Here is a 23,481-nt window from a genome sequence, read left to right as displayed (position 1 = left end):
GCGGTTTATTTATTAATCTATGTATTATATAAAAATTGCCCTTCTAAATTAAGAATGTAGTGTGGGGATTGTGGATATGGAATAGTTCCATTTATTCAAAGTAATTTGTTTTCGTTATTAGTGGTGCAATCTTTTTTATTTTTCAGTGTGTGTGTCACCGTTTTCTGAAGTCTTGTTAATCATATCGTTATACAATGGAAGGTAAGAGCATTTGAATGAATGGCATTCTAGTATTTAACTGATTTGGTGCTTTTTTAAAATAAATTGCTTTTCCAAAATTTTACTGAAAAAATCACACTTCGAGCTGAGTCATTTTAAAAGTAGAGGCACATCTGCATTCTGATTAACGAAATGCTTTTATTGGTGGCAGGTAACGATGACTTGGATTTATTGACGTCCCTTTTGGATGAGAATGAGGAGGAAGAGATTGTGGCAGCAGCAGGGTGTTTTCAGGGTGAACACAGTGTTGAGCAGAGATCGCTCGATGAGACTGATGAGTGGGATGACCTGTTTGATGGTGATGAAGAGGATGCTGTCCAGGATAAGGAAATCCATGCTCTTTTTGGGGATGTGGATGACTTGGTGGAGGAAGAGGAGGACCAGAAGAGTAAAACAAATGCAATAGAGAAAAATGAACAACTGTGTCTCATTTCTGATCAGAAGTCAGAAAAATCTAAACTGGAATTAGAAGGTATTTCACATTTAATGCTCTGCAAAATCTGATTTCGGTCTACAGCTTATCACAGAAACCACAGGACTGGTTACCCAGTCAGGCACTCCTGGTGAGGACGGGCATTCGCCAGGACAGCTGGATAGGAAAATCAAGGGCTGTGGGTCCATGATATCCATGAGCACCAGTCCTCGCTGGGAGCGCTTGATTAGGGAATAATCTCTTGTATTCACTGGCTAAAGTGCTTGATGCTGTATCAAACATACTTTTGGGCTGACACCCAACTAATGCATTTTGAACTAATAAGCAACTTTCTTTCTCCTCTTTTGGTTTACTGAAAAACTGTGGCAAGGAAAATCTGAAATTTTCTCTACTGGCAGCTGCAACACATAATGTCAGTCAGTGGATCCCTCCTTGGCTAAAGGGCAATGTCTTATGATGTAAGGTGCTGAATCAGAAGAAGACACAGAGGGATAAGAGTGAATTAGGGAGCAGAAGATGTCCAAGCATGGCACCAGAAGACACTTTAATGCAAAAAAAAAGATATGCTATAATCTTTAATTCAGCAAAATTACTGCTATTGGGCAGATTTCTACTTAATCATATAAGTATATAAGATAATGTATAGGCTGAAGTGTATTACAAGGAAGGAACAAAATGAAGAGGTCAGATAATACCACAAACCATGAGATCAAGCCCCTCGTATCTTTGAAAAATATTCCAGTCTACTATTTTATGCTTTCTACTGGAATTATACTGTTTTGAATCATTGTATGTTAAGTGGAAATAGTATATATCCTGAAAATATATAATCTTTTCCAGCACAATTTTTGAAGCAGTTGTAATCCAATCTGACCAAATCGTTCTAACTTAAAAATTTTGTATAAATGCATTAATATTGTACTGATCTGTCGAACATGAAACCTATCAATAGTTTGCAATTTTACTACCTGATAGTGAGCACGCCTTTTTTTAAAAAAAAAGACTAGCAAAATTTCTGCTTGCACTAATGAATATTTTGAATAGTGATGTGTAGAAGAAATGTATATGCTGGACCTGTGGAATGTACTATGAAGGAACGAACATCAGGAGTAAATGAGCTGTGTGAAAACTTCTGAGTTTCTTGAATATTTACAAAGAAATATCAAATATACATGGGTGATTTCAAGCCTGCTTCGTGTAAAAGCATTGTGAAGTTATAATATTTTTTCTGTCACTAGTGAAGAATTGTCATTAGCAGGCTTTTCCATGGATAAAAGGAATTCTGTTGCTTTGCTTCAGGAGAATTTCTTTGTTGCATTCGGGGGAGGGGGAGCAAATCAATCCATAAATAGTAAGATTTTTGCAGATCAAATACTAATTCAATTTATGTGGTTAGGGACTAGATGCCTCCCTAAGTATCCTTGTCTTTTTCTCCCATAGTGGAACTGGAACAGATGAAGAAGCAGATGGAAAAGTTACAGAAGCAGTTGACAAAGGTCACAGATGGACCAAAATCTGTTGTCCGTTCTGGAAAAAGGTCACCTGAAAACAAGCTGAGAGCACCGGGTATGGATTAATTTGTAGGTGTGAGCTGACATACTGAGGGAATTCACCGTGATTTATTGAGCAGTTCATGTAAAGGGAGTTTGACAATAAGAGAAATGGAGCTGAACTTTCAGGTTCTAGGTACCTGATGTATCTTTACTCTGAAAGGAGCCGTCCAGAATCCACTCCCCACAAATGCAATTTAACTTTACCGTAGTATATTTTCAGATAGGACTTCAAACTTGTTTTTTTGGTAATATTTTGCTGTAGGTTTTAGCTAGAGATTTGAAATTATGTGCCAGGTATTGGGATGTACTGTTACACAGTTTATATTATAAATAGAAGCTCATGATAGGAACGTTGCAGCCTTCATGTGGGTTTTATGTGACTGGCATCAAAATTTATTTGGCTCTGGTTTATTTCTAATCTTTTTAAACGTGCCCACCTAGTATTGGTAGGCATTTAGAAAGACCAATTCTATAACACTCATGAGTTATTATAAAGTTCATACTTCATTTATACTATAAGAACATAAGAAATTGGAGCAGGAGTAGGCCAATCGGCCCCTCGAGCCTGCTCCGCCATTCAATAAGATCATGGCTGATCTGATCCCAACCACAAATCTAAAGAACACAAGAAGTCGGAGCAGGACCCGGCCACACAGCCCCTGGGCCCTCTCCGCCACCCACAGGGCATTGACCGATCCGAACTCAGCTTCATGTCCAATTTCCTGCCCGCTCCCCATAACCCCTAATTCCCTTTACTTCTAGGAAACTGTCTATTTCTGTTTTAAATTTATCTAATGATGTAGCTTCCACAGCTTCCTGGGGCAGCAAATTCCACAGACCTACCACCCTCTGAGTGAAGAAGTTTCTCCTCATCTCAGTTTTGAAAGAGCAGCCCCTTATTCTAAGATTATGCCCCCTAGTTCTAGTTTCACCCATCTTTGGGAACATCCTTACTGCATCCACCCGATCAAGACCCTTCACAATCTTATATGTTTCAATAAGATCGCCTCTCATTCTTCTGAACTCCAATGAGTAGAGTCCCAATCTACTCAACCTCTCCTCATATGTCCGCCCCCTCATCCCCGGGATTAACCGAGTGAACCTTCTTTGTACTGCCTCGAGAGCAAGTATGTCTTTTCTTAAGTATGGAGACCAAAACTGTATGCAGTATTCCAGGTGCGGTCTCACCAATACCTTATATAACTGCAGCAATACCTCCTTGTTTTTATATTCTATCCCCCTAGCAATAAAAGCCAACATTCCGTTGGCTTTCTTGATCACCTGCTGCACCTGCATACCAACTTTTTGATTTTCTTGCACTAGGACCCCCAGATCCCTTTGTACTGCAGTACTTTCCAGTCTCTCGCCATTAAGAAAATAACTTGCTCTCTGATTTTTCCTGCCAAAGTGCATAACCTCACATTTTCCAATATTATATTGCATCTGCCAAATCTCCGCCCACTCACCCAGCCTGTCTATATCCCCTTGCAGGTTTTTTATGTCCTCCTCACTCTCTACTTTCCCTCCCATCTTTGTATCATCTGCAAATTTTGATATGTTGCACTCGGTCCCCTCCTCCAAATCGTTAATATAGATTGTAAAGAGTTGGGGACCCAGCACCGACCCCTGTGGAATACCACTGGTTACTGGTTGCCAGTCCGAAAATGAACCATTTATCCCAACTCTCTGCTTCCTGTTCGATAACCAATCCTCCACCCATGCCAGAATATTACCCCCAATCCCGTGATTTTTTATCTTAAGTAATAATCTTTTATGTGGCACCTTGTCGAATGCCTTCTGGAAGTCTAAATACACTATGTCCACTGGTTCCCCTTTATCCACCCTATACGTTATATCCTCGAAGAACTCAAGCAAATTTGTCAGACATGACTTCCCCTTCATAAAGCCATGCTGACTTTGTCCTATTAAATTATGCTTATCTAAATGTTCCGTTACTGTCTCCTTAATAATAGACTCCAAAATTTTACCCACCACAGATGTTAAGCTAACTGGCCTATAATTTCCAGCCTTCTGCCTACTACCCTTTTTAAATAACGGTGTTACATTAGCAGTTTTCCAATCTGCCGGGACCTCTCCTGAGTCCAGGGAATTTTGGAAAACTATCACCAAAGCATCCACAATCCCTACTGCCACTTCCCTCAAGACCCTAGGATGGAAGCCATCAGGTCCAGGGGATTTATCCGCCTTGAGTCCCATTATTTTACTGAGTACCATCTCCTGAGTGATTTTAATCGTATTTAGCTCCTCCCCCCCGAGAGTCCCCTGTTTGTCCAGTGTTGGGATATTCTTAGTGTCCTCTACTGTAAAGACTGAAACAAAATATTTGTTCAGCAATTTTGCCATCTCCATGTTTCCCACCATTAATTTCCCGGTCTCATCCTCTAAGGGACCTATGTTTGCCTTAGCCACCCTTTTTCTTTTTATATAACTATAGAAACTCTTGCTATCTGTTTTTATATTTTTTGCTAATTTCTTTTCATAATCTAACTTCCCTTTCTTAATCAATCCTTTAGTTACTTTTTGCTGTCTTTTGAAGAATTCCCAATCTTCTATCCTCCCACTAAGTTTGGCTACCTTATATGTCCTTGTTTTTAGTCGGATACTATCCTTGATTTCTTTACTTAGCCACGGATGGCTGTCATTTCTTTTACACCCTTTTTTCCTCAGTGGAATATATTTATTTTGAAAGTTGTAAAATAACTCCCTAAATGAACACCACTGCTCATGTACCGTCTTACCCTTTAATCTATTTTCCCAGTCCACTTTAATCAATTCCGCTCTCATACCATCATAGTCTCCTTTATTCAAGCTCAGTACGCTTGTTTGAGAATCAACCTTCTCACCCTCTAATTGGATATGGAATTCAACCATGTTGTGGTCGCTCGTTCCAAGGGGATCCTTAACTAGGACATTATTAATTAATCCTGACTCATTACACAGGACCAGGTCCAAGGTTGCCTGCCCCCTTGTAGGATCAGTTACATACTGCTCAAGAAATCCATCCCTGATGCACTCAATGAACTCGTCCTCAAGGCTGCTCTGCCCAATTTGATTTGTCCAGTTAATATGATAATTAAAATCCCCCATAATTATGGCTGTTCCCTTATTACATGCCCCGACTATTTCCTGATTAATACTTCTTCCAGCAGAGTTGCAACTATTAGGAGGCCTATATACTACGCCCACTAATGTTTTTTTTCCCTTATTATTCCTTATCTCCACCCAAACTGTTTCATTATCTTGATGCTTTGTCCCAATATCATTTCTCTGTATTACAGTGATTCCTTCCTTTATTAACATAGCCACCCCACCTCCCCTTCCTTCCTGCCTGTCCTTCCTGATTGTTAAATACCCTGGCATATTTAATTCCCAGTCGTTGTCACCCTGCAGCCATGTTTCTGTAATGGCCACAAGATCATACCCATACGTAGTTATTTGTGCCGTTAACTCGTCCATTTTATTACGAATGCTACGTGCATTCAGATAAAGAACTTTCAAATCTGTTTTGTGACGCTTAGTTCCTGCTTTTTCCTTTTTTAACACTTTACCTATTACTCCATACCTTCTGTCCCTTCCTGTTACGCTTTCCTCTCTCTCCCTGCTCAGGTTCCCAACCCCCTGCCACTTTAGTTTAAACCCTCCCCAACAGCACTAGCAAACACTCCTCCTAGGACAGCGGTCCCGGCCCTGCCCAGGTGCAGACCATCCGGTTTGTACTGGTCCCACCTCCCCCAGAACCGTTTCCAGTGTCCCAGGAATTTGAATCCCTCCCCCTTGCACCATTCCTCTAGCCACGTATTCATTTGAAATATCCTCCTATTTCTACTCTGACTAGCACGTGGCACTGGCAGCAATCCTGAGATTACTACCTTTGAGGTCCTATTTTTTAATTTACCTCCTAACTCCCTATATTCTGCTTTTAGGACCTCATCCCCTTTTTTACCTATATCGTTGGTGCCTATGTGCACCACGACAGCTGGCTGTTCGCCCTCCCCCTCCAAAATGTTCTGTAGCCGCTCCGAGACATCCTTGATCCTTGCACCAGGGAGGCAACACACCATCCTGGAGTCTCGGTTGCGGCCGCAGAAACGCCTGTCTATTCCCCTTACAATTGAGTCCCCTATCACTATAGCTCTGCCACTCTTTTTCCTCCCAGCCTGTGCAGCAGAGCTACCCGTGGTGCCAGGAAGTTGGCTGCTGCTGCCTTCCCCTGATAAGTCATCCCCCCCAACAGCATCCAAAGTGGCATATCTGTTTGAGAGGGGGATGGCCACAGGGGACCCCTGCACTACCTGCCTGCATCTCTTACTCTTCCTGGTGGTCACCCATTCACTTCCTGCCTGTATACCCTTTACCTGCGGTGTGACCAACTCGCTTAACGTGCTATCCACGAGTTTCTCTGCATCGCGGATGCTCCACAGTGAGTCCACCCGCAGCTCCAGCTCCGAGATACGATCGGTCAGTAGCTGCAGGTGGACACACTTCCCGCACACATGGTCGGCAGGGACACTGGTAGTGTCCATGACTTCCCACATCTTGCAGGAGGAGCATATCACGGGTGCGAGGTCTGCTGCCATGACTTGCCTTAGCTTAGTTACCCCTTTTAAATTACGTTGAAATTAGAAAATGTTAACTAACTTGGATGTTGCAGCAAAATCAACATTTTCAGAAATCAGACTTCGACCTGCTAGTTTAGATGGTGCAGTTTCTTCACTCTAAATTAGAGCCAATTCACGTATCAGCAGGATTTATCATTGAATTAACCCATCATACAAATATACTAACATCAGAATAGTTGGCATTCTGATGGTATGCGTGTATAATCTGAATTTGTGCAAGCAATTGGCTGTGAAATTGTTCTGTTGAGAGCTGCTCATGTGGACTCTAGTCAGGAATACTGTGGCCTTTCAGTGGACCAGTTCTCGTAACTTCCCTCACAGTCCCAGTAATAATTAATTCCTTAATTTTAAGTTTTTGTTTCAACTGTATGTTTTCAACAGGACAAGCTATGTATACTTCACTGAATATAAAGGAAAGCAAAGTTTTTCAGGAAGCTCTGTGTATGCCCTCTGCAAGCCCTAAAAATGGTCTATTGAAAACTAAGCCACGCAAGGCCCAAGAATCCACAAATCCAACAACAGGTAATAATAGAGCGTGCTTTTTGAGCCTCTCTGAGTAACTTAAGGTATTTTAAGCTGCAATCATTCTTGTGGCTCTCCTCTGAACTCTTTCCATAGCCTCTGTATCACCCACCTTAAGAGGGGACCAAAACTGAAAACAGTATTCTGAAATGCGGTCTTGCCAAAGTCTTGTGCAAGCAATTATTACACTCTGTAAACTGTCTCTTAAGACTCTTAATCCTCTCACCAGCAGAGGTCTACATATGTTTGAAAAAACCTAATGTGGACCAGAATAATGTTACTAATTTGCCATTTCTTTATTTATGATGGAGCAAACTTTGTATATCTTACCAACAATCAAAACTGAGGCAGAATAACTGGTTTTGTAAAATCAAAATAAAAGTGGCTGAAAAGGTCTCTGGGCACTTGCTCGGCTCTGGAAACCTTATTGAAAAGTGAGGTATTTTGGGTTAATTTTTTTACCTTGTTTTTCGAGAAACAAAATACAGATTGTGTAGATCTTTATAAGATGCAAGGTAGTATTTTAAAATTCAAAAGTTGCTGTATAGTTAAAGCAGTAATAGCTTTTAATATTATTGTTATTAATTGTCACTAAGTGTTATTTTGGAACCATTTAGATACATTTAAACATTGATAATTTACTATGATTAACATAGCCATGAAATAGGACGGCTGGGTAATTTCTAATAACTTGTGTAACACAGCCCTTTGCCTTCAGTTGCTCTTTGTTCTTTTTCATTATTTTTGTAAAGATAATATTTTCTCATATATTTCAGCAGTTTACTATTGAAGCCTCAGCAGATAATTTTCTTTTAAACCTAGAATTGCAGCTCCAAACACATCCAACTTATATGAGTTGCTGCCTCAGATTCTCATGAACATATTATTAGAAGATGAATAGCAGGGCCAGTGGTTGCGGATGAGCTCTATGTGTTAATCACAAAAAGACAACTATTTCCTGAAGGCAACATTAGGCAATCCAAATGGAACAGGCGTACATTGTGCGGGACTGCAGTTGTTCTTCAGTTAATTGGTTGCCATTGCTGATACTGTATTTCTTAATTTAATGAAATACATTGCTGTGTTAAAATTAAGTAAAATAAGGAAAGTGATATACGCTTGTCCTGTTTATATACTATATAATGCACCCTGTTGTATAGAAACTTTAGTGTACTATTGTATAAGTATAGTACTCTAATGTGTGAGGTGCTGCATATGTTTAGTGTGTGTATGTGTATATATATATTATATATATATAATGCATTGTGTAATGCTGCATTTATAGTGTTTACTATAGTATCTTAGACATATTTAGTATAGTAGTCTATGGACAGGTTCAATATATTTCTGTAGATATGATTAGTAGAGTACTGTTTAATATAGTGCTATACATATATGCTTAGTGTTATACTGCATAGACCTGTTTAGTATAGCATTGTATATAATATACCATTTTGAGACTGTATATGTAGTATTCACTAATGTGTTTAATGCATTGCTATGCACTTAACATTTCGTGTGTGATATAGATATTGTTTTGTGCAATACAAGTATAATGCTTAGTATTGTTCAATATAAAAATGAGCACGTCATTTAAATGTAATCAGAGAATGTAGTTAAAGTCTTTACACCATGGTGCATGTCCCCAGGAAAATCTGGGCCTATATTTCAGCTGTGCTGCAGCCTATGAAATGGAGATCAAAAAACAAGTCTCTCTTTTTGGGGGGGGCGGTGGGGAGAAGAGCAGAAAGAGAGGGAGAAGCATCCTCTTGAGGATGGGGAAAGAAGTAGAGAAAGCAACAACTTCTTGTAAACCTGTGGTGAACCAAGAGAGAGAGAGACACCCTATTTAGGGAGGAAGAGAGAGGGGGGGGAGTAAGGAGAACACAAGAGACACCCCTGGATGGGGGTGAAGATAGAGAACCTTTTGAGGGGAGAAGCAAGTCCTGTTGAGGCAGGGAGAGAGATGCACACCCTGTTGAAGGGGAATCTCTCCAGGACAAGAAACCCTATTGTGGTGGAGGGGGTGCTGAACCATCTCTGCCAATGTTGGGAGTGGAACGGGTGGTTGCCTTTGGGACTCGTGAGCATTCTACTTCAAAAGTAATATATGTTGTTACTATTTTATCAGTTTAATAGCAAGAGACCGGTATGATTGAAAATGTCCCAGAATGATTTTATTCTGTGAAATATGTTTTTTATAATCATTTGAACACAGAGAGAAAAAGTCCCACCCAAACACAACCTGGAAGTAGGCAGCTGCTTCAGCCTCTGAAAACCAGCAACAAACCCAACACAACTCATCAGAAACTTTCTGCAACAGCAAGAGATTGTGAAAGACCAGGAACCTCAACGGCTACGAATTCTGACATAGCTGTGGATAAATTCTCTGGCTTGAGGCTGAGGTACTGTAATTGGGTTCTTTCTAATTTGTCTTCTTTTTAAAATGTTTGATACCAGTATTTCTTCCATTAGGTCTCTCTGCTGCTGGAAAATGACTCCAGTTTCTTAGCAAGTTATGTTTGACTCTGCCCTATGTGCTTTTGAGGTAACCAGACAACAAAGCAAATAAACTTGGATTGTTAACAATCCATTCCCCAATATATACCTTCAGTCCTTTAATTGTATTTATTATCTGTGTGTGTGCTTTTAAAGGTGAAGTACAATGAAATGTTAAAAACACAAATCTTTCTTGCAATTAAAAGTAACTCTTTCAATGATTAATTTTGGAAGGCAATCACTGAATCATCTTGAATGTCTCCGTGAGTATTAAAATCCACATTTTGGTTTTCGTTAAGTTTCATACCCTCACTCACTAATTTAGAACGGTTCACCCAAGCATTAGTGCATAATATAGTAGATTACCCTGCAAGCTCACTGAATAGGAAAGTGAGTTAAATACCCGACGGTGGCATCTCCAGGTTATCTGAGCACAAACTATCCTGGGAAGCATGCATCTTTGTGGGCCATCAAGAGAGTGGCATTAATGGCAGTCTGCGAGCAGGACCTTCCACCTCATCTAAGGAGGGTTGTGGGAGGAGGAAATATGCTAACTAATCTGAGAGAAAACAGACAATTTTTCTTTTCAAGAAAGGCCCAGTTACAAGAATATCGCTCTTAAAAGTAAATATCTAATTTTATCATTATTGTGGAGCTCCTATCATCTGCTATAATCTCATAATTGAAAGAGCCCAAATGTTGGTCTTGCATACATGGTCCAGCAATAACTTGGGCAATAAAATGAACACAAGCGCAATATAAATAATAGGAATTGAATTTTAATTTTGGGATGCTTGAATTATGTCAGACGGGAGATTGAACCAAGGCAACATCTGACACAGAGCTTTGTCTGGTGAAAATTCTGGTGGATAATCAGGACGGTGGACAATTAGAATGCAGATAATGGAGGTTCCATTGTGGGAAACTTGTAGAATGACCCAATAACTTTGGGGGTATTGGGTTGAACTACCTATCTAAAGCAAAAACTGAAGATGGACATCTGAAAGAAAAGCAGAAACTGCTCGAAACATTCAGCAGATCAGTCAGCATCTGTTCTCACCACAGATACTGACTGACCTGCTGAGTGTTTCCAGCATTTTCTGTTTTTGTTCCCTATCTGAAAGGTTCTGTATTAATTTACACTTAGTTTTGTTTATTAAATGAGTTTTGCCAGTTCTTCACATAGTCACTAGATGGAGCACTGTGCACTAAAAGAGGTTGCATTTATAAGGTGACCTTTCACATTCTCGGGACATTCCAATGCACTTCACATTCAACAAATTAGTTTTTGACATGTAGTTGACATTATGGAAGGAGGCAACAGAAATGCACTATCAATCAGTCAATTGCAATTCGAAATTGATGGTGACTGTGGAGCTGTCTTATGTTCCGTACCGTTCCAGTTGAAGGAAAAACAGGGTCCCTATTTATATATATATATATATATATATATATATATATAAATTAATTCTGACACATTCAAATGTTTTGGTGATTGTAATTTTTATTAACATGCTTCATTATTTAAAGTTCATTTTTTAAATAAATCCAGCTATTGAGAATTACTGTCAGATTAAACTGAAAATGCTTTTCTCCCTCCAGAAACCCTGTTGTTTCGTCAATAGAGATGGAGAGAAAGATGCAAGGCCGAAAGCTGATCCGGCTCTCCCAGTTGCACTCAAAACTTGCAAATGAAAAGCTGGAGGACACAGACTGGGTTACATTTGCGGTCATCATTAAGAAAATTACACCGCAGAGCTCTAACAGTGTATGTACAATACCTGAAGATGATTCAGTATTTGGAGATATTTCTAGCTTCCTGTGATTTGCTTAAATATTATAAATATGGATTGATTTCATTAAGCATAATTCTTCTATTCAAATCTTAATTATTGTAGGAAATTCCAAATCTTAAGATTTTAAGATCTAGGAGTTAGCTGATCTCAGCCAGAGCAGCAGTAGAGCACTATAGTTTGATTCGATACTTTCCCTGCATTAGGGAAAATCAGCTGGTGTATCACTTTTAATCGCTATCCAGCAACTCCTGTGGCAGTACATGCGCATGGACAGTGCTTGAAGCCAGGATTGGGCTTGGTTGTAATTTATCCTGCAGTGGAATGACTTGGAGTTGCCCACTTTGAAAGCTGACACAAATAATGGTCAAATAAAATTAGAAAATGCTGGAAACACACAGCAGGTCAGGCAGCGTCGGTGGAGAGAGAAATTGTGTTAACGTTTCAGGTCGATGACCTTTCATCAAAACTGGAAGATGTCAGCGATGAACAGCTTTTAAGCAAGTGCAGAGTCAGGGAAATGGTGGGGGGGACTAGAATTCGAACAAAAGGGTCTGGGATAGGGTGGAGGTAAGAGTGATGAAAAGAAAGACTTGCATTTATGTAGCGCTTTTCACAACCTCAAGATGTCCCAAAATGCTTTACAGCCAATTAAGTATTTTTGAAGTGTAGTCACTGTTGTAATGTAGAAAACGCGGCAGCCAATTTGCGCACAGCAAGTTCCCACAAACAGCAATTTGATAATGACCAGATAATCTGTTTTAGTGATGTTGGTTGAGGGATAAATATTGGCTAGGACACTGGGGATAACTCCCCTGCTCCTCTTCGAAATAGTGCTGTGGGATCTTTTACGTCCACCTGAGAGGGCAGGTGGGGCCTTGATTTATCATCTCATCCGAAAGACAGCATCTCCAACAACGCAGAACTCCCTCAGTACTGCACTGGAGTATCAGCCTAGATTTTGTGCTCAAGTCTCTGGAGTGGGACTTGAACCCACGGCCTTCTGAGTCAGAGGCGAGAGTGCTACCAACTGAGCCACAGCTGACACAAATGACAAAAGTGATGCTGATGCAAGGCAAAATGAGGTGATAATGAGACAAATAATGGTCACTTGTCCGGATACTGAGTGCCACCCGTGAAAGTGGCCTTAAGGATAGGAAGGGAGAAATTGGTAAAGGTAAAAGAACTGGCTTTTAAAATGTACAGTTTTAACCAGTTATCTCAATTTGGTGTGGCGTGGAAAATAGGGTAATAGCCAGTCGTTCCACAATTTAGGAAGACATTTACATCTTGTTCGTGACCTTTTTGCTCACAAGTTACACAAGTCCTCCCTCACTTAAAACCATAGAAGTTTAGAGCACAGAACAAAGCCATTCAGCCCATTATGTCTGTGCTAGCTCTTCACAATCCAAAATTATTCCCGCTGCCGTGCTCTCCCCATAGCTCTTGTCATCCTTTGCTTCATATATTTATCCATTTATAGAATCAATTAAATATTCTACTCTTCCCTTTATTAATATATTTGTTGCAATTAACAGACGTTTCAAGCTTTTAAACAAAATATTATGCCCGTGAAGGGAGGGTAGTCTTGGTGAGAGTGCAATGTTTTTGACATCCATTGTCAATATTAAGCACTCCCAGGTCAGATATAGTGCAGCCAGCTGCAGAGTGTCTTAGCCACGACCTTAGAAAAGCGTGATTTTTTTATACTTCGTACAACTGCAACCTCTCTGGCCTATCCAGGCAAGATTGCCAATTGGTGCTCACACCCAGGAGAAACTGATTTGAGGCTGCCAAGATGTATTTTACACAGGACTATACTGAGGAGTCTCCTCACTCCATCAGTCTGGACTTGATTTGAACCTAGATCCCAGAGGTGATGGAACATGAGAACAGGAGTAGGCCTTTAAGCCCCTCGAGCCTGTTCTGCCATTCAATGAGATCATGGCTGATCTGTATCCTAACTCCATTTATCCGCCTTGGCTCCATATCCCTTAATATCCTTGGCTAGCAAAAATCTATCAATCTCCGATTTAAAAGTATTAATTGAGCTGGCATCTACTGCTTTTTGTGAGAGTTCCACATTTCTGCCACCCTTTGATTGAAGAAATGTTTCCTAACTTCTTTCCTGAATGTCCTGACTCTGATTTTAAGGTTATGTCCCCTTGTCCTAGACTTCCCCCACCAGTGGAAAATGTTTTTCTCTATCTACCCTATCGATTCCTTTTCAAAATCCTAAAAACCTCAAATCAAATCACCCCTTAACCTTCTATATACCAAGGAATACAAACCTAGTTTATGTAATCTCTCCTCATAATCTAACCTTGGAGCCCTGGTAACATTCTGATGAATCTGCGCAGCACTCCTTCCAAGACCAATATATCCTTTCTAAGGTGCGGTGCCCCGAACTATACACAGTACTCCAGATGTGGTCTAACCAGGGCTCTGTATAGCTGTAGCAAAACTTCCTCCCCTTTATATTCCAGTCCTCTAGATATAAAGGCTAACATTTTTGATTATTTTTTGTAACTGACTACTACATTTTAATAATCTGTGTACCCCATAATCTCTTTGGACCTCTACTGTTAGATTGTCACCATTTAAAGAATACTCAGATCTATCCTTTTTTAGTCCAAAATGGATGACCTCACACTTTTGCATTGAAATCCATCTGTTACAGTTTTGCCCACTCACTGAATCTATCAGCGTCTCTTTGTAATTTTATGTTCCCATCTATACTACTGTATGCCAGTATCTAACCCACCACACCACCTAGTGTAAAAAAAAATTGTGATTGTATTGGTCTTGGAAGGAGCGCTGTGCAGATTCATCAGAATGTTACCAGGGCTCCAAGGTTAAATTATGAGGAGAGATTACATAAACTAGGTTTGTATTCCTTGGTATATAGAAGGTTAAGAGGTGATTTGATTTGAGGTTTTTAGGATTTTGAAAAGGAATCGATAGGGTAGATAGAGAGAAACATTTTCCACTGGTGGGGGAAGTCTAGGACAATAACCTTAAAATCAGAGTCAGGAAAGAAGTTAGGAAATCACAATTTGAAGTAACGTTTTTGCAATAAAGTTGAAATAGGATGTTTGTTGTTACAGGGTAAAACATTCAGTATATGGAATTTAAGTGACCTGCGTAGTAGCCGCTTGAATTTGTCCCTCTTCCTCTTTGGGAATGTCCACAAAGAACATTGGAAAATAGAGACGGGGACTGTCATTGGGCTACTGAATGCCAATCCTATGAAACCCAGGGATGGATCTGATGAGGTAGGTGAATAGAAATTTCCTCAGTAAAATAAACTTAGGCTACTAGGGGATTCAGCCTTTTTAGTGTTGTTTTGATGCATTCAGTTCTGATTTTAAACACTTAAGCTAGTTTGGAAAGTTTTCTTTTTTTAAAAAAAAAGAAACATTCTGAATTTGATAAAGCATCATCTTTTGGTATTTATTGGAGAGGTATCTAGCAGTGTTAGTTATTCTAAAAGTAATACCAATGGAAATGTAACGGAAGCTACAGGCTTTTAGTTTCTAGGATTTTCACCATTTCTGTAGTGACTGTGAGATGGTTTTACATAAGAACATAAGAAATAGGAGCAGGATTGGCCATACAAGCCTGCTCCACCATTCATTCATTTCATGGCAGATCTTTGACATCAACTCCACTTTCCTGCCCGATCCCCATATCCCTTGATTCCTCCTGAGGTCCAAAAATCTATCAATCTCAGCCTTGAATATATTCAATGATTCAGCATCCACAGCCCTCTGGGATAGAGAATTCCAAAGATTCACAACCCTTTGCATGAAGAAATTCCTCTTCATCTCAGTCTTGAATGGCCAACCCCATATCCTGTGATTATGCCTCCTAGTTTTAGACTCTCTAGCCAGGGGAAATAATCTCTCAGCATCTACCCTGTCAAGACCCCTCATAATTTTACATGTTTCATTCTTAACTCCAGAGAGTATAGGCCCGTTATACTCAACCTTTCTTCATAGGACAACCCTCTCATCCCAGAAATTAATCTAGTGAACCTTCGTTGCACCACCTCTAAGGCAAGTATATCCTTCCTTAGAGAAGGAGACCAAAACTGTATGTAGTACTCCAGGTGTGGACTCACCAAAGCCCTGTACAACTGTAGTAAGACTTCCTTACTCTTGTACTCCAACCCCCTTGCAATAAAGGCCAACGTGCCATTTGCTTCCCTAATTGCCTGTTGTACCTGCATACTAACATTTTGTGTTTTTTGTAGGAGAATGCCGAAGTCTCTCTGAACACCAACATTTAGTTATTTCTCACCATTTAAAAAATATTTTGTTTTTCTATTCTTCCTACCAAAGTGAATAACCTCACATTTCCCCACATTATACTTCATCTGCCACTTTTTGCCCACTCACTTAACCTGTTGTTTGGTCACACCATCTGGGAACTTATTAACGTAGTAATTTGTGAGTAGCTCTGGTAATCGATGCAGCTCAAGTATATTTCTGTTCAATGCCACTTCAGTTACTTCACCAGTTCCCGTTTTATGATGCAGGTTTGCCTGTCCGTCGATCACCCACAGAAGATCCTGATCATGGGTGAAGCCTTAGACATGGGAACCTGCCGAGCTAGAAAGAAGAATGGAGATCCCTGTACCCAGATAGTAAACTTGGTGAGTCCATTTTTGGCAAAAGAAAGTGGTTAGTCAATAAATTACATTAATGCCTGAATACACAGCCAGTTTTCATTTGGAGTAGTTCCTCTGGTCTGTATAACAAAGTGCCTTTCATTCAAATGGACCTCTTGATTTTATCAGTGTTTATGTAGGCAGGGGTTGGGATAAACTAGAATATCCTTTGTTTTAACTATATGATCATACTGAAAAGACCAACTGGTGCATCCAGCCTGTCCCCATCACTGGATGAATTTGCCCAATGGGACATGGCATTGTCTAGTTATATTTCTACATTATAAGCCAAGGAAACACATGTAGTGGAGGGAGGAAGATTGCAATGTTTCAGTGATGTCATTAGTCACTTTGTTTGAATGGAAGTTAACCAGAGAGGAGGAGGAGGTTGTGCTTTTTGTGACAATCTGGGCTGCAGTGGTATGCAGGAACTGTTGATGCTATTATGCGTTTTTGACTAGTCTCATAATTGTTTGCCCACTTGTAAGAGCCAGCAAAAATATTGGCCCACAATTTACTGGAGTGGGACATCTTGCGGCGTTCCCCGTTAGTTAAACTTTTTCCCTCATCCTCCAGCTCAAATTTTTTGTGCTGCAAATTGCTGAATACAGGTCACCGGGGCAGTTGGGACCTTGGTGAACCACAGGACCAACAGTCTTTCTCCGTAACCAATGATATTTAAGGATTGAGAAAGAAATAGTGGAACAGCTGAGAAGGAAATAGGATGAATTAGAGTCAAAGCAGGTACAGAAAGAAAGATTAGATTAAGAGGGAGAGAAAAAAAAGGGACAGAAGAGAAATATAAGAAAAAAATTAAAAATCTCTCAGAACAATTTACTACCTGCGGGAATGAGACTCTACGGTTTCAATTGTTCCCTTTCTGGGCCGAAGAGGTTGAGTGGCATTGCAGGAACATAAATCTCGTCATTAAAAGGGCCCTTACGCTGTTAAGTACCAGCCCTAACTTTCAGCAGTGAGTTTAATTCGTAATTAATGTGCAAATGCAGCAATTTCTTGAAACTCACAGGGAGGTTGAGGGTGAGCTGCTGTTTTTATGAGGCAAATCATCCAGCAATTTGTGGCGATTCGCAACTCACGGGGTATATCTTCCTTGCCACAAATTGCTGGACGATTTACACAATAATGGTGTGCTTGTTAAATTCACCGTTATTTTTTCAGCAAGTTCTAGCCCCTTATTCAACAAGACTGGGGATCTGAATACTGGTGGCCTTATTGAACCCTTCATATTATCTGATGATGTTATATTTTTGAGCACTTATTGAATGTATTTGTTTTTGTGGGAACAAGATATCTATTCTAGTCAGTTCACTGTTCTAATCAGGATTTTGAAAACGAAAAGTTTGAAAGTGTTACAGTATAGTGCAAAAGAAGATCTCTGATAATATCGGATTGGTTGAGATTGCAGTATTGTCTCAATGATGTGATATTAAGTTTTCACAGTACCAGTATCCCATTCCCTGCAGTTTTCCCTGTTGTGCAGTCAATTATCACAGGCAAGACATTATGTACCCAACATCTCCACTCATCACATAATAGCAAGAAAACGAAATATGCTCGGTTTAAAGCTAGACATAACAATTCAGGGTTAAATGTCATTTTGTAGTACTTTATCATTGCCAGTAATTGCCTATTTTGTAAATGTGTCACAATATGGTATTGCAAAACATATAAATATATTACATTGGTACTGTATGGGGCAGATGGTTGAATATTTTCCATGTGTACATTTAGCAAACAATCATAAACATTTTGATGAAATACTGATCTGTCCTAAAGCAGAACAAGCTGTGCTTGATGATTCATTTGTGCTGAAGAGGTGTTGATTTTTACTCTTGGTTCAGCTTTTTTTAAAATATAGTGTACAGTGGAGGAAGGATTTGCATTTGCTAGAAGAAAGGTAATCTTAAACAGGATATGATTGGAACTCATTAGTTTTTCCTATAATGAAAGAGGGGAAATATTTTAGAACCTATCTTATGCCACCGGATGTTGCCATTTCATATTAGTTGTCAGAATTTACTAATTTCACAAGAGACACATTATGAAGCAGACTCGGAATGAGGGAATTTATACAAGCAATGCTGGTTCTGAATTTCTAGTTGTAGTTTTTCATCCGTACCACTTTAATTGGGTCATTAGCTGGTGTTGAAATATGCTGAACTTGCACTTTACCTTTTTACACTGATTTTCTATGTTCCTCCTTTGTTTTCAGATGGAATGTGAATATTGTGAGTTCCATGTCAAAGCCCAGTATAAAAAGCTTAGTGCCAAACGAGCTGACTTACAATCCAGCTTCTCTGGCCACGCTCCTAACAAAATGCATGGCAAGGGTGGCAGTCTGAAAGAGAGGCTATGCCAGCAGGGATTCCACTATGGAGGAGTGTCATCGGCGTCGTATGCAGCTTCAGTGTAAGAAACCACTTAGCACAGTATTGTTGATTAATGCATAGCAACACATACGTTTGAATGTATGAATAGGGTGATAAAAAAGCATCAAGCCAGTCCCATCAAGATATGGTACAACCATGTATACGATTGACTCGCCCCCCCTAACCAGGTAATCTCCAAAAAAAAGATAGAAAAAACCTGCAGCCAGTTCAGGAAAAACTGAGAAATTTCTCTCTGACTTCCTAAGACAATTGGAAAGTTTCCAGGAGACCACAGAATCCCATAAGCCCTCATAAATGTCGCTGACTGACCACTTGCCCTCTATAACTGGAAATGTCCTCTTCAATTAGTAAGTTGTTGAGTTTCCTTTTAATAGAACTGTAGACTATCCATATCCACTACATATTCATGTAGTCTGTTCCGGAGGGTGATGAATCTGAATAATATACATGGTATTTATCTTAACTCTTTGCCGACAGATTTTAAATGTGTGCCCTCTAGTTCTACGATCTCAAATCACTTATCTAACTGGACTGTATCCAAATCCTTCCATTATTTAAAAAAACCCTAAACAGCAAATTAGATAAATGACCAGTTGCTCTATTCTTGCAATCAAATCATGATGTAAGCAAAGGATTCTTTTCATTATATTAAGTTTCTCCATGTGAATATCAGGCTGAGGAAAGCTAGCCACTGGGTTTTTTTCCTTTTTCTGTGCTGAAGACCATGACGTATGATTCCACAGCGGGTGGCAGTTGTTCATGTGTGAGCCTTGATGGAGAGCTTTAGGTTGTTCGACATTGGAAGACATTGTAGCTGAGCCCAACATCAGCACATGTACTTTCCATGAAGTGCCACTGAGTAGCGATCAAGAGTAGGAACCTTTGTTTTTGTTGCTAAAACCCTTCCCAGCCTAGGGATGCGGAGGCTAGTTGTGATGTTCCAAGGGCTTCTCTGGCTGAGAGCAGTTATCTCAGCACAGAGCAGGGATTAAAAGTGGGACACTAAGAGGTGTGTTTACCCATTAAGTCATTGTGGGAGCCATCCATTAGCATTTAATCAAATCTTTAACAATGAATTTTGCAGACTGCAACTGAGACAGCTAAAGCCATAGATAAAGATCAGTTGTTTTTTACTTTTTCTTTTTGGTTTGTCCATGGACAAATGGATGAAGAAAAGAAAATCTATAGCTGATAAGAGTGCAAAATTAAATGTCATTTAAGGTCACCAATGTTCTTTATGGTTTTAATCTCCAGTTAATAACTGAAAATGTTTGCAATTGATTTTATTTTTGCCTTCACAGCAGAGCAGCAGGTCCTAAGAAAATGGTTCAGATGACCCTGACGAACATGGTGGTGAAAGGAGCAGATGATATTGTTAGAGAAACTAAGAAGATAGGTAATATGGAATAGAATTGCTTTTGGTGGTACAAAGAGGGACTATAAAGGGGCATAGTATTCTCGTAAGATGAGAACCTAATGTACACTCCCCAGAAATAGGGAGGAAAAATAAACTGCAGGAAGTGTTTCTTGTCCAAGAGAAGATAATCTCCTTTTGGGCACAAAAACAGCCTTATGGGAACATAAGAAATAGGAGCAGGAGTAGGCCAATCGGCCCCTCGAGCCTGCTCCGCCATTCAATAAGATCATGGCTGATCTGATCCTCACCTCAAATTTAAATTCATGTCCAATTTCCTGCCCGCTCCCCGTAACCCCTAATTCCCTTTACTTCTAGGAAACTGTCTATTTCTGTTTTAAATTTATTTAATGATGTAGCTTTTATTTAATGAAACACCATGTCTAACTGCATCATGGGAGCATCGTTATTACAAGGACTACAACAGTTCAAGGAGAAGGGCCACTACCACCTTTTCAGGGCAACTAGGAATGGACAATAAATGCAGACTTGCCACAGTCACCTACATTCTGAATGCAAATATTTTGTTTTAAAAAAGCTTCTCCAGCCAGGATATGTTTGCAGGATATGTCAGACAGGTATATGTAGCTGTCTTTGAGCTTAGTCAGGATCCTTTCCTGGACCTACTTGCAGGTCCAGTTAATGGAACAGCCAGGGCTTAGGTCTCCCTTAATTTTTTTCAGAAGATTTTCAGTTTTAAACAATGCAGTACATAAACATTGATCATTATGTATATTGTGTGTTTTAAGTGTCTACAGTTCCTGTACCCCAGTAAGTCGATTTTTGGGGTGGGGAAGCATGAAGCAAGAAAAGAGATTGAGAATGCAGTTAGTGTTGGGCAAAGTGGATTCCATCCTCCTTCAGGAACTCTCACTCCCCTTTGATTCAGTGTCCATTGAGGCTGACTCTGGATTTAAGCTACATTTGCACTATAACTAATGTTGGTTGAAGCCAAAGTGCTTTTTGCTGACATTACAATTGTAGTGTAAGTATATGTCAGCCTCGTCCTGTTTATAATCAGCTCAATTTCCAATGTTCGTAGATTAGAGGGCTAGGTGATTACCATTAATACACTGAAATTGGGAAGCCTGCAAAAGTTTGGGGAGTTGTTTTATTGTTTCAAAGTCTTAATATAACTAACACTGAACATCAAAATGATGTTTCAAATGGAAAGTAATGCATCTGAATTGACTAGTCACTAATACAGATTTTGTGTGTAACTCCAGCATTGACAAATGGAAAGGTGTTGATGGGCTGCTCAGAAGATTTTAAGGATTTAATGGAAATGCCAACATTTGGAGCTCGTAACCTCAAGAAACATTTAAACAAGGCACCTGTGAAAGGTCAGTTTGACACTTGTACTTTTTTTTTCATCAATCTTTTTATTTGTCACACAAGTTCAGCAATCAATAATCAAGTAAGACAAAGGAATGGTATAAACATGCATTTAAAATGTGCATTTCACTACTAGTGCCATTGAATTTCCAATAGTGAAAAACATTTTAAAAATGGGCTTTCCTCTGTCCCATGAAAATCAGTTTTCATGTTCTGATTTCCTTACCCAAGTTTTCATATTTGTGCGTCGGTGGATCATATGCTTGCTTTTTTGGTATAGCTTTGTTTTTAGTTTCACCATTAACTAATGAAAGCAACTCTTCGTACGCTTTGTACATACACTCTTGCAAATGAAATTGGGACCTCCAATCTGAAAATGTATGCCTGTTGTACATTAAAAATTTCGAGTGGGTTGCAGCATTTTGTCTCAAAATACATTGAAGCTTTATCAATGGGGAAAGCCCATTTTAAAACTGTTGGCATTTACCTGCAGTACCTGTTGTGCCTGTAGGGTGATGTTATGGTTGGTGTTTATGTTGAAAGACCTGTCATGTAAAGCTAGCTTCAACTGCTCTGCAGCTGTATTTTTGCCTTTAAAATCAGCATGTATCTAAGCATGTAGCTCCATTAACAACCCACTGGGTTTCAGAGCAGAATAAACCTTTATATTGACATGGTGAGCAGAATGCAGCCTCTGGAAACCTCCAAGTGATTGAGGCAATATTCAGTCATCAACTATATAACTTATACGGATGCAGTAAGTCTAGTGGATATGGTACTTGACTAGCAAGCCAGAAGTTGAGTTAATGGGATATTATGAAATTGAATTCACTAAATCTGGTAACTTGCAGTCTAGCATCAGAAAGATAACCATGAAAGCCTTCCAGATTGTGGTAAGAACCCAACTGATTCACTAATGCCGTTCAAGGAAGGGAGCCTGCCACCCTTACTGGTCTGGCCTACAAGTGGCTCCAGTCCCACGCTGTGTTTGGCTGTTGATGCTCTCTGAAGTGGCCTTGCAAACCTCCACGTAATGCAGTGCTGAGAGAGTGCTACACTGTCGGAGGTGCCGTCTTTCGGATGAGATGTTGAACCGAGGACCTGTCTGCCCCCTCAGGTGGACGTGAAAGATTACATAACGCTATTTCGAAAAGCAGGGGAATTCTCTCCCGTCCCCTGGCCAATATTTGTCCCTCAATCAACGACACCAAAAACAGAAGATCTGGTCATTATCAGATTGCTGTTTGTTGGAGCTTGCTGTGTGCAAATTGGCTGCCATGTTTCCTACATTACAACAGTGACTACACTTCAAAAGTACTTCATTGTCTGTGAAGAGGTTGTGAAAGGTGCTAGATAAATGCAAGTCTTTTTTCAGCTCAGTCAACCTGCAAAGTACTCCTCTGATTCCCAACTTGGGAAAGCTGTCCCATAGATTAGTCAAGCTGCAACCTGATGTACTTGTGCTCATAGAATCATATCTATCAACCGACATGCCAGACTCCTCCAGCACCATCCTTGGATAGGTCCAGTCCCACCACTCAGGATACAGTGATATACACACAGGTGGGAGTGGCCCTTGGAGTCTCAACATTAATTCTGAGCCCCAGGAAGTCTCATGGCTTCAGATCAAACTTTCTGTTGTTCACCACCACTGCCCCCTCCCAACTGAGATCAGTAGTCCTCCATGCTGAACGTCACTGGGAGAAAGCTCTGAGTGGGGGCTTCACTGTCCACCTCCAAGAGTAGTTTGGGAGTACAACCGCTGACCAAGCTGGCTGCGTCCTGAAGGACATAGCTGGCCAGACTGTGGAACCAATTTGAGGAAGTAACCTACTTAGCCTCATATTCATCAGCCTATCAGACACATTTGCCCACACTAGCATTGGTAGAAGTAACCACTGTACAGTCCTTGTGAAAGCAAAGTCTAATCTCCATTGTATAGTGTGATTCTACTACCATACAGAGTGGGACAGATTAAGGACAGATCTAG

At 40.0% G+C, this 23,481-nt stretch overlaps 1 protein-coding gene across 1 annotated transcript in view; it reads left to right on the top strand.

Moving 5' to 3' along the window:
* Positions 1 to 23,481, top strand: part of mcm10 (minichromosome maintenance 10 replication initiation factor) — a 67,334-nt gene that overhangs the window by 6,383 nt on the left and 37,470 nt on the right. Inside the window, exons 2-12 of the mRNA XM_068005383.1 lie at positions 147 to 201; positions 371 to 691; positions 2,093 to 2,218; positions 7,227 to 7,367; positions 9,586 to 9,772; positions 11,469 to 11,634; positions 14,767 to 14,934; positions 16,200 to 16,316; positions 18,565 to 18,761; positions 20,044 to 20,138; positions 21,383 to 21,499. Coding sequence (XP_067861484.1) covers positions 195 to 201; positions 371 to 691; positions 2,093 to 2,218; positions 7,227 to 7,367; positions 9,586 to 9,772; positions 11,469 to 11,634; positions 14,767 to 14,934; positions 16,200 to 16,316; positions 18,565 to 18,761; positions 20,044 to 20,138; positions 21,383 to 21,499 — 1,642 coding nt within the window. The 5' untranslated portion in view covers positions 147 to 194. The remainder of the gene's footprint in view (positions 1 to 146; positions 202 to 370; positions 692 to 2,092; positions 2,219 to 7,226; positions 7,368 to 9,585; positions 9,773 to 11,468; positions 11,635 to 14,766; positions 14,935 to 16,199; positions 16,317 to 18,564; positions 18,762 to 20,043; positions 20,139 to 21,382; positions 21,500 to 23,481) is intronic.

Source organism: Heptranchias perlo, chromosome 24 (genome assembly GCF_035084215.1).
Source record: "Heptranchias perlo isolate sHepPer1 chromosome 24, sHepPer1.hap1, whole genome shotgun sequence".
NCBI classification, from domain to species: domain Eukaryota; kingdom Metazoa; phylum Chordata; class Chondrichthyes; order Hexanchiformes; family Hexanchidae; genus Heptranchias; species Heptranchias perlo.
This window is presented reverse-complemented; position numbering and strand designations above follow the sequence as displayed.